The sequence below is a fragment of the Equus asinus genome, chromosome 5 (genome assembly GCF_041296235.1).
Source record: "Equus asinus isolate D_3611 breed Donkey chromosome 5, EquAss-T2T_v2, whole genome shotgun sequence".
NCBI classification, from domain to species: Eukaryota; Metazoa; Chordata; class Mammalia; order Perissodactyla; family Equidae; genus Equus; species Equus asinus.
In genome coordinates this window covers 26,756,922-26,769,349 of record NC_091794.1, presented here as the reverse complement: position 1 = coordinate 26,769,349, position 12,428 = coordinate 26,756,922, and the positions used below count along the sequence as shown (strand labels likewise).

At 37.0% G+C, this 12,428-nt stretch overlaps 1 protein-coding gene across 3 annotated transcripts in view; it reads left to right on the top strand.

Moving 5' to 3' along the window:
* The window catches only part of PCYT1A (phosphate cytidylyltransferase 1A, choline), a 39,853-nt gene that overhangs the window by 15,527 nt on the left and 11,898 nt on the right, over positions 1-12,428 (top strand). For all 3 annotated transcript variants that reach the window (XM_014868108.3, XM_014868109.3, XM_070509107.1), the window contains exon 3: positions 9,745-9,844. In XM_014868108.3, coding sequence (XP_014723594.1) covers positions 9,745-9,844 — 100 coding nt within the window. The remainder of the gene's footprint in view (positions 1-9,744; positions 9,845-12,428) is intronic.

The window sequence follows — 12,428 nt, the reverse complement described above, 5'->3', positions numbered from 1 at the left end:
ATTCTTATCACCCCAAAAAGAAGCCCTGTACCCATTAGGAATCACTCCCCTTTTCCTTACAACCTCCCCAGCCTCTAGCAACCACTAATTTACTTTCTGTATCTATAGATTTGCCTATTCTGGACATTACATACAAATGGCATCATATAATATGTGGTGTTTTGTGGCTGACTTCTTTCATTGAGCATGTTTTCAAGAATCATCCATATTGTAGCATGTATCAGTATTTCCTTTCTTTTTATTGTCAAATAACATTCCATTGTATACTACATACCACATTTTATTTATCTATTCATTAGTTGACATTTGGGTTGAGCAAACCAGATTTTATTGCATACTTACAATGTGCCGGCATGGCAGTAAGTACTAGGAGTGTAAAGATAAACAAGGCCTTCCTTTTGAGAGATGTGAACATAATGTAAAGCTGTAACTGAGAGCTCATTAACTTTAGAAAAGTTCTGGTCTTGCCAGGGGAAAGGAATAGGAAGGATCACCAAGTGTTAGGTACCTGGGTTGGTCGGTCAGGATGAATTGGATAGAAGAGAGAGAAAGAGTTAAGGAAGAAAAATTAAGGGATAATTTTATGGCTAGTTTATAAGTATAAAGAATTTGCTGATACAGATGTTTCAAAAGGATCATAAAAATATTTACAAAGAGCAAGACATTTAGCTTTTCTTAATATTTATCATATATATGAATAAGGTACAAAGTACCTAAACTGGGGAAAGTTGGCCACAGTTCTGCTTGTGAAGATAGAGCTCACAATCTCATTTCAACCAACTATATTGAGAACCTCTGTGTGCCAGTTTCTATGCATTGGAGACATGAAGATGAAAAGACCTTGCCCTTAAGAAGCTCACGGACAAATAGGGGAAAGAGACAGCCACAAATAATTAAGATACAGTACAAAAGTGCCAAATAGAAGGAAGTTAGAGGTACAATGGCTGTCTAGAGGAGCAAGAGATGAACTTTGACTGAGGGGTCGAGACAGTGGTTTTAGAAAAGCTTCATCAGTGGGACCGGCCAGGTGGCACAGTGGTTAAGTTTGCACATTCTGCTTCAGCGGCTCAGGGTTCGCCGGTTCAGATTCTGGATACGGACACAGTACTGCTTGGCAAGCCATGCTGTGGTAGGCGTCCCACATATAAACTAGAGGAAGATGGGCACAGATGTTAGCTCAGGGCCAGTCTTCCTCAGCAAAAAGAGGAGGATTGGCAGCAGATCTTAGCTCAGGGCTAATCTTCCTCAAAAAAATAAATAAATAAAATAAAATTATGAAAAAAAGAAAACAAAAGCTTCATCAAGGAGATTATTTCTGAAGTGAACTTTAAAACATAAGTAGAAATTTAAGAAATGGACAAAAGAGAGAGTACAAGTTCAGAAGTGTGAAATGATAGTATGTTTAGCAAACTGCAAGTAATATTGCTGGAGCTTAAAGTTCAGCATAAGAATCTGCAATGGATAAGGTAAACAAGGGCCTGATCATGAAGATCAGCATACATGCACATCTTATATGCTGTGCTAAGGAATTTGAACTTTATCCTATAGGTAATGTGTTCCGATTTACAATTTAGAAAGATCATCCTGGTTGGAAAAGGATCATCCTGAAAGGATAGATTGAAACAGGGATAGACAGAAGCCCGAGGACTAGTTGTGAGAGTGTTGTAATGATCCAGGTTGGAGATGATGAGGGCTTAAACTAGGACAGTAGATGTAGAGGATGAGATCAATTTTAAGTTTTTAAGAGAGAAAATAGACAATTCTCAGAAATTATTGGGATGCAGAGGATGAGAGGTGTTAAGGATGGCTCCTAGGTAGATTATGTAGATGAGGTGGTTCTCACTCAGATAGGAAATACAGGAGGAAGAGCTGGTTTAGGAAGATGATGAGTTTAATTTAGTACAAGTTCAATTTAGAAGGTCTGTGAGACATCCAAATAGTAGGTAGATAGATGAACTCCTTGTTTACATTCATTGAAATGGCAAGAGGAATCAGAGAGAATTATTATTATTTTTTCTTTTTTTAACAGATCCTTAGGGGGTGGAATCTTTCTATTTTGTTCCTTATCCCTTCTTTGTCACGCCACATGGTATTCATCTTGACTCTGTAGCCTTTCCCCTGACATTGGTGAAATAATTTGGATCTCAGGAGGACTTGGTACCATTTATGTAGAATGTTTGGGTAAAAGGAAAATGTTTCTCTGTGGCATTCTAAAACTCTTTTGCTGAAAAATGTTTAAGGGGCCTGGTCCAGTCGCGTTGCGGTTAAGTTTGCATGGGGTTTGCCAGTTCGGATCCCAGGCATGGACCTATGCACCACTTACCAAGCCATGCTGTGGCAGGCGTCCCACATAGAAAGTAGGAAGATGGGCATGGATGTTAGCTCAGGGCCAATGTTTCTCAGCAGAAAAGAGGAAGATTGGCAGTGGATGTTAGCTCAGGGCTAATCTTCCTGAAAAAAAAGTTTAAGAATCCTTGGAAGAAGAAAGAGTACTAGGAGGCCAGTATCAAGTTCTAGTCTTATATTATTTGAGTTATCTCCATTTCCCTGTTAGTAAGGACACCAGAATCTCTCCTCTTTCACTGGAATGGTGAGTTAATGTATGTAAATATAATGAGGAAAAAGTTTTAATGGAAGTAATATTGCATTCAGAAGATCATTCATAATTTGGGGGGTGATGATGATCATTATTAGTTATAATTTTAACTTGCATAGGTTTAGAAACTTTATATAGCGTTTAGAAGCTAACCTCTGAGATTAACACAATTTAGTTAATTTTGTTGGCATAGTGAAACTTGTGTTCTGTAAAATGGAAGAGAAAGTGAGCTAACATTTTTCACAGTGAACTAAATTTGTGGAGTGCCTACTATATGTGAAATATTATGCTAGTTACTTGGCGTATGCTATTTTATTTAACCCTCATAGTAACCTTGTGGGGCAGGTATTGTTATCTTCCATGTTATAGAAGTTGAAATGATAGCTTTAGAATCTTGCTGTGATTTCACAGCTATTAAGTGATAGAGCTGGGATTTAGATCTAAATTTTTTCAAGTTGTGAACCCATGACCTTTCATTTATACTTCACTACCAGATAGTCAAAAGACTTGAAAGCAATATTATTCTATAGGATTCTCTTGAGGTTCAAATGAAGGGGGCATGTTTTAAGAGAATATAGGTAGAAATACTTAGTCCTACTTTTATAAACCTCAGCTTCTAGAGAAACTGTTCTCTAATTGAGAAGAGAATAAGTGTGTTTTTAAAAACGCTACTCAGGGGCTGGGCCGGTGGTGCAGCAGTTAAGTTCACACATTCTGCCCCCGTGGCCCAGGGTTCCCCAATTTGGATCCCGGGTCCAGACATGGCACTGCTTGGCAACGCCATGCTCTGGTAGGCGTCCCATATATTAAGTAGAGAAAGATGGGCATGGATGTTAGCTCAGGGCCAGTCTTCCTCAGCAAAAAGAGGAAGATTGGCAGCAGTTAGCTCAGGGATAATCTTCCTCAAAAAAAAATAAATAAATAAAAAATAAAAATACTACTCATACTAATTGGAGACAAACCCTAGAGAGAGAAAGATTTCACTGATCTGCTGTAGCTGAAGAACCTTAGGTTTCATTCTCTATACTTAGGAGGAATTGATTCAGCACAAACCCTAGCCAGGAGGGACAACTGCATTTGCCTTCTGCCTTCAAGCATATACAGTATACGAGGAAGATTGAAGAAATAGTTATGAAAGATAGGATACTTAATGTATTTTTTTAAATTGAGATAAAATTCACATAACATAAAACTCACCATTTTAACCATATTATTTTATTTTATTTTATTTTGTTGTGCTTTATCTCCCCCAAATCCTCCCTAGTACCTAGCTGTATATCTTAGTTGCAGGTCCTTCTAGATGTGGCATCATTTTAACCATTTTAAAGTGTACAATTCATTGGTTTTTAATATATTCACAATGTTGTACAACCATCACCACTTGTTTAATTCCAGAATGTTTGCATTACCACAAAAAGAAACCCTGTACTCATTAGCAGTCACTCCACATTCCCTCCTCTCTCCACCCCCTGGCAACCGCTAATCTGCTTTCTGTCTCTAGGGATTTGCCTATTCTGGACATTTCATATAAATGGAATCATACAATATGTGGCCTTTTGTGTCTGGCTTCTTTTATTTAGCGTAATGTTTTCAAGGTCCATCCAGGTGGTAGCATGTATCAATACTTCATTTCTTTTTATAGGTGAATAACATTCCATTGTATGGACATACTATTTTGTTTATCCACTCATCAGCTGATGGACATTTGGATTGTTTCCACTTTTTGGCTATTGTGACTAATGCTGTTATGAACATTATTCATGTAGAAATTTTTTTAAACGTGTTTTTTCAATTCTCTTGGTTATATACCTAGGAGTATAATTTCTGGGTCATATGGTATTTTATGTTTAACATTTTGAAGAACTATTTTCCAAAGCTATGCACCAGGTTACATTCACAGCAGCAGAGTATGAAGGTTCCAATTTCTCCACATCCTTGCCATCACTGTTACTGCCTGTCTTTTTGGTTATAGCCATCCTAGTGGGTGTAAAGTGGTATCTTGTGGGTTTTTTTTTTTTAAAGATTGGCACCTGAGCTAACAACTGTTGCCAATCCTCCTTTTTTTTTTTTCCTGCTTTATCTCCTCAAACCCTCCCGTACATAGTTGTATATCTTAGTTGCAGGTCCTTCTAATTGTGAGATGTGGGACGCTGCCTCAATGTGGCCTGATGAGCAGTGCCATGTCCGTGCCCAGGATCCGAACCCTGGGCTGCCGCAGCAGAGCATGCGAACTTAACCACTCGGCCATGGAGCCGGCCCCGTATCTTGTGGTTTTGATTTGCATTTCCATATTGACTAATATTGTTGAGCATCTTTTCATGTGCTTTTTGGCCATTAGTGTATCTTTTTCGGAGAAATGTCTAGATCCCTTTGTCTCCCTAACTCTTTACTTCCCCCTTCTGCTTCCCTTCCATTCACCAGGGTCTAACCCCAGATTTTTCACATTTTCTGTTAATTCTTTATTCTCTTCCTGGACCTATTAACTTGGCCTTCTAAAGATTAAAATTTCTAGCTTGATTTGGGCTGAATATAGTGCTTGATAGTTCCATTAATCATTTGCTGGATGCTCTAATACATTTCCCATCACGGCCATTCCAAATATTTTCTGCTTCCCTCAAGCTTTCAGTCTCATTCCAGCCTCCCTGTTCTTCATAAACAACTTCACCTCTTTCTTTGCTATACTGAGAAAGTTGAGGACATCAGATAGAAGTTTGTACATCTTTCTTCCTTTACATCCAACATTGTCATTTTATAACTTTCATTTCTTCTGCTTTTAGAAAAATGTGATCCTTCTTATTTCTAGGGCTAACATCTCCCCCACTTGCTCTCTTTTGAGGCCATTCCCTGCTGTTCCTCTAGACTCTTCCTCCCTTAATTATCTATTTTTTCCTTCTCTGGTATTTTCAACCTCTTTGGCTCCTTTTCCTCTGTCTTGGACGTTTACAGATCTGTTCAACTTAAAAAAAAAAAACCTGCTGCTTGATCCTTCTGTCCCCTCTGGGTACCTTTCTGTTTTTCTCATTCCCTTTATGGCCATACATCTCTAATGAGAGATTATTACTAATCTATTTCCTTGTCTTCTAATTTTCTCAACGGCACAGGTGTTCTTTCACTAATATATTCTAGAAAGTCTCTAACAGTCATTTGAATCTCCAAATTAAAAGACTTTTGGGGCTGCTCCCGTGGCACAGTGGTTAAGTTCATGCACTCTGCTTCAGTGGCCAGGGTTTGTGGGTTCAGATCCCAGGTGTGGACCTATACACCACTCATCACCCTATGCTGTGGTGGCATCCCACATACAAAATAGAGGAAGATGGGCACAGATGTTAGCTCAGGGACAGTTTTCCTCGAGTGAAAACAGGAAGATTGGCAACAGCTGTTAGCTCAGAGCCAAAAAAAAAAAAAAAAAAAAGACTTTTCTCAGTTCTCATTTTCTTTCATCTCAACTTTTTTTTTTTTAAACTTCTCCATTCCTGCTAATGATACTGCAATCCTATTTTCCTCAGTTCAAAAACTCAGTTATTGTAAACTGCTCTCTTTCTCAAGTGACAATGTTTTTTCTTTTTACCGTGTCCCGCCTATTCTTCATTCACAAAATCTTTTATCTGTCACCCTTTCTACTCCCACTGCAATATTAATGGACAAATCCATAAGTCTGTTTCCTCCTCCCTATAATAACCTCTGAATTGATCTCTTTCTAAGTATGCAAAATAGCCAGCGGTGTCTTGGTAAACTGGCTCACTGGGGGAAAAAGCAAAACCTCTGATAAGCAGCATTTGCTGATTTGTGTGGCTGATTTCAAGCTACCAATGATTTAATAACCAGCCCCAAAATTTATCAATATTTAATAACTGACTTCAACACACCATTGATAATTAACTTTTAGAGATACAGTAAGGCTAGTCTTTCATCTACAGGTAATGTTAATAAGCATTTTTTTCTATTTGTTTCATATATTTTTTAATATTTTATATATATAAACAACTTTATTGAAAAATAATTCATATACCATTATAATTCACATACCCATTTAAAGTATGCAAGTCAATGGCTTTTAGTATATTCATAGAGTTGTGCAGCTGTCATCATAATCCATTCTAGAACATTTTCATTACCCCAGAGAGAAACCCTGTACCCATTAGCAGTCACTCTGCATTTTTCTCCAGCCCAATGTAACCACTAATCTACTTATGTCTATAGATTTTCCTATTCTGGAGATTACATATAAATGGAATCATATAATAAATGGTCTTTGTAGCTGGCTTCTTTCACTTAACATAATGTTTTCAAGGTTCATCCATGTTGTAGCATGTTATCAGTACTCCATCCCTTTTTATGGCCAAATGTCGTTTGTTTCTTGAGGTGTTACTCATATACAGTAAAGCTTACAAACCTTAAGTATACAGTTCAATAAATGTTCACATATGTATACATCCATGTAATCACCAGTACTCCCAGAAGACTCCCTCACACCCCTGTTAGTCAGTATCCTCTTTCCCCAAATTTCTTCTTTGTCCTCTGACTTTTGTTCACCATAGATTAGGTGCACCTGTTTTTGACCTTCGTATAGAAGGCATCATAGAATATATATTATTTTGTGAATAGCGTATTCACAAATTATTACTAAGCAACTCTTTGAGTACTAACTTCTAGAGAATAAATTGTTTAATCTGTAGGAGAATCTCTAATAACTTCTGAAAATTGCACATTTGGGTCCTTGGTCTAATCTTATCTCTTTTTAAAAATGTTCTAAAAAAGGATAGCACACACACATGTCTCCTAAAAATGAACATTTTTGCTTATCTTAGAGTTTTAGCATATCTTAAAGTAAGCTTACTTGAGTGATTTTTAAAAGAAATATGTTTTAATTTTAAAACCTAACTAAAAAAATTTAACCTTATCTGAAAGTAAAACAAAGCAATGTTTTCCTAGTCTCTGGATTCAGCTCAATTGTGATGTGTTCTGTTTAGAATTTAAAATTCTAGTGAATATCGGTGTAGCCCAACAGAAATTAAAAGGATTATAAGGGAATATTATGAACAACTTCATGCCCCAAAATTTGACAATTTAGATGAAATAGACAAATTCCTAGAAAGAGACAAATTACCAAAACTGACCCAAGATAAAATAGAAAATCTGAGTAGACCTATCCCAAGTAAAAAAATTGAATTAGTCATTAAAAATCTCCCCACAAAGAGAAGTCCGGGCCCAGATGGCTTCATTGGTGAATTCTATCAAACATTTAAAGAAGAAATAATACCAATCCTGTGCAAACACTTTCAGAAAATGGAGGAGAACACTTCCTAGCCCATTTTATGAGGCCAGATATATCAAAGCCAGGCAAAAACATCACAGGAAAAGAAAACTATGGTTCAAAACCCCTCATAAACTTAAATGCAAAAATCCTTAACAATATATTAACAGATTGAATCCATGAACTTATAAAAAGATTTATACATGACCAAGATTTCAAGATTGCACCCAAGAATGCAAGGTTGGTTTAACATATCCTAAAACCAATTAATCTAATATACCATAATTAATAAAATAAAAGGCAAAGTCAAATATGATTGTTTCAGTAATGCAGAAAAGGCATGTGACAAAATCCAACACCCATTCATTATAAAAACTCTCAACAAACTACAGAAAGAAGGGAGATTCTTCAACCTAATAGAGGGCATCTACAAAAAACCTACAGCTAACATAATACGTAATGGTGAAAGATTGCATGCTTTACCCCTAGGACTGGGAAGGAGGCAAGCATATTTGTCCCTGCCACTTCTGTTCAGCATTGTCTTAGAAGTTCCAACTAGTGCAATAAGGGATAATAAAGGAAATTAAAAGCATCCAGACTGGAAAGGAATAAGTAAAACTGTCTTTATTCACAGATGACATGATCTCATACGTAGAAAATCCTAAGGAATCTACCAAACGAATAAACAAATTGCTGGAACTGATAATTGAGTTTAGCAAAGTCACAGGACTTAACATCAGTATACAAAAATCAACTGAAATTATACACACAGACTCACATACAAATCAGTTGCATTTCTATATACCAGCAAGGAACAATCCAAAAATAAAATTAAGAAAACAGTTCTAGTTTTTATCTAGACTGTTGGTGGTGAGCATGATGAAGTCTGTACAGAAATTGATAAACAATAATGTACACCCAAAATTACACAATGTTATAAACCATTTATGATCTCAATAAAATAAATTTTTTAAAAAAGAATACAGTTCCATTCACGATAGCATCAAATAGGATAAAATACTTAGGAATAAATTTAACAAAACCCCTCCCCATTTTTTTTTTTTGCTGAGGAAAATTTGCCCTGAGCTAATATCTGTGTCAGTCTCCTCTATTTTGTATGTGGGACACCACCACAGCATGGCTGCTAGTGAGTGATGTAAGTCTGTGTCTGGGAACCGAATGCAGGCTGCTGAACTTAACCAGTAGGCCACGGGGCCAGCCCCTAACAAAAACTGTTAAGTGAGGCTTTCCTCTATAGAGGAAAGAACATACCTGCATTTTTATTTCAGCTTTGCCTCTGAGTAATTGCATACAATTCATATAACTTCTCTGAACCTTGATTTCCTCATCTTTAAATTGAAGATAACTAACTGTTGTACTACTTGTTTCACAGGGCCATCGTGAGCATTAGAACATATTTGCAGTGTAAAGCATTACGTGGTGATAATCATGCTTAATAAAATACACAGGAACTGTTTGCCTTCCCAGTCCCCTGGTTGAAGTGGTACGAAAATGCACTTATGAACCTTGGCAATTTTGTCCCACAGAACAGGGTTGGCTGTTCTGCCATGTGACAGAGGAACCGTCATTCTGGACCCAGTTAGTTGGCACTGTGCTTAGGTTCCCAGCCACCTTGTTCATTGCTCAGTCTTACCCTGAAATCACCAGCAAGACATTTATTTTTCATGCTGTGATTTACTCATTTGGTAAAATATGCCAACTTTTACTTGTCATTTTAGAATGCCTTTTTTCTTTTTTATGTTATGAAGTTTTAGGAGGAATTTTAATCACAGCATGCTGAATAACTGATTGTTCTTTAAAGCTCCATTTTTTGAGTATTTCAGTTTGTACCATTGAATTTAGCTTTCTTTTCTTTCACTTTCCTCTTCTTAAGGGCTTACGGCAGCCAGCTCCTTTTTCTGATGAAATTGAAGAAGACTTTAGTAAGCCCTATGTCAGGGTAACTATGGAAGAAGCCAGCAGAGGAACTCCTTGTAAGTAAATGCCTATTTACTTTGCTATTTTACTATTGTTTTTAGCATTCAACTGTATTTATCAAATCTATACCTACTGTCTATATTCTTCTCTCAGTTTATCTGCAGAGACTATTTGGGAGAGGAGTTCCTTGCATCTGCTTGTTGTTCTATTTGAGAGGATAACTCTACTCCATAAAATTTTGTTTTTTCTTATTGTACACTTGTTTCTCAGGTCACAAGCTATATCATAGCTCTGAGATATAGTGGTACATACTTGCTTCCTGGACTGTCGTCACAACTATGAGATACAGCAGAGCAGAGACAATAAGATATTAGTCTAAGCTGGATTATAATCTTGTCTATTTTTGCAATAATATGTTAGGCTGTCACTTTTTGTTTTGGTGAGGAAGATTCACCCAGAGCTAACATCTGTTGCCAATCCACCTATTTTTAAAAAAATTTTTTTTATTTTTCTTATTTCTTATTTCTTTATTTACTTTTTATTGAGATTATGATAGTTTACAATCTTGTGAAATTTCAGTTCTACATTATTATTTGTCAGTTATATTGTAGGTGTACCACTTCACCCTTTGTGCCCAACCCCCCTTTCCCCTGGTAACCACTAATCTGTTCTCTTTGTCCACATGTTTTAATTTCCACATATGAGTGGAGTCATACAGAGATTGTCTTTCTCTATCTGGGTTATTTCACTTAACATAATACCCTCAAGGTCCATCCATGTTGTGAATGGGACACGTTTATCCTTTTTTATGGCTGAGTAGTATTCCATTGTATATATATACCATATCTTCTTTATCCAGTCATCAGTTGATGGGTACTTAGGTTGCTTCCACTTCTTGGCTTTTGTGAATAATGCTGCAATGAACATAGGGGTGCATGGGTCTTTTTGAATTGCTGATTTCAAGTTCTTTGGATAGATACCCAGTAGTGGGATGGCTGGGTCATATGGTATTTCTCTTTTTAATTTCTTGAGAAATCTCCATACTGTTTTCCATAGTGACTGCACCAGTTTGCATTCCCACCAGCAGTTTATGAGGGTTTCTTTTTCTTTTTCTTTTTTTTAAAGATTTTATTTTTTCCTTTTTCTCCCAAAGCCCCCTGGTACATAACTGTCTATTTTTAGTTGTGGGTCCTTCTAGTTGTGGCATGTGGGATGCCACCTCAGCATGGCCTGATGAGTGGTGCCATGTCCGCACCCAGGATTCAAACTGGTGAAACCCTGGGCTGCTGAAGCAGAACTCGCGAACTTAACCACTCGGCCACAGGGCCAGCCCCTGAGGGTTCCTTCTTCTCCACAACCTCTCCAACATTTGTTATTTTTTGTTTTGGTTATTTTAGCCATTCTAATGGTGTAAGGTGATATCTTAGTGTAGTTTTGTTTTGCATTTCCCTGACCAATCCACCTCTTTTTTCACTTGAGGAAGATTAGCCCTGAGCTAACATCCCTGCTAATCTTCCTCTATTTTTTTGTATGTGGGATGCCTCCACAGCATGGCTGATGAGTGGAGTAAGTCCACACCCGGGATCTTAACCCACAAACCCGGGCTGCTGAAGCAGAGCATGTGGAACTTTAACTACTTGGCCATAGGGCTGGCCCCAGGCTGTCACATTTTTAATAGCCTTCAGAATTGTCCTTGTAATCTTCCTACATTCTAGTAGTCAGTACTCTAGCTATGATGCTGCTGATTGATAGAGGACAGAAATATCCCAGGTTGGGAGATGCTCATCACTTAATTTTATCTTTATTGATATTATAATTTTCCAGGGTTTTTTTGACTCACTATATTATTTTCAAAGCCCATACTTTTAATTTGTATGCTTAGTTTACATAATTAATGAGCAGTTTTTGACCACATAAATTATTAATATATATTCTAGATATTCTTCCTGTTTTGAACAGTTGGTTTTAGGGATCATCATAAATAGAAACTTTCATGAGCATTTGTTAGAAATATAAAACCCTATAGGCAGCTTTCCTTACCTCTCTATAAATTCTCCAATTCTCCTTTTTTTCCCAATTCTTTTTTAATTCTTCTGATTACTATGGTAAGTGTTCTCTCTACTCTGTAAATGTAGGGCTGGACTCAAACTTAAGTAAGCACAAGGGAATAAGAGGCAGTTATAGCCACAAATCTGTGTATTTCCAGTATATAGAAGATATTTGTGGTTACTTCTTAATTATGTTGGTATGTTTGCCCTCTGTTGTAACTTAGGAGTAGCTAAATAGGAATAGAAATGAATGCTGGACAGTGTCAGGCCAGGGATCTCAATACCCCTTGGCTATATCTTGGCTATATGGAGTATGATTTTGGGGTCCACAAAATTCCAGAGAATACTTTCCTTTTGCAAAAGTGTTTAGATATAGCTCATGTTGATCACAAACCTTCTGATTCATCATGTAAGTTTTTGGGTTTGGCTCCCCTTACTTGAGTAATAGGCAGGCTAATGGTGCAGAGTAAAATGACAACAAAGAGAAGCAGAGGCTATATGTAACAGGGTGTAATGGTAGTAGGTCAGATTTCAAAATACCACTAAACAGTTCAAGGATCACATTCAGATGTGATATTAGACCCTGTTGAGG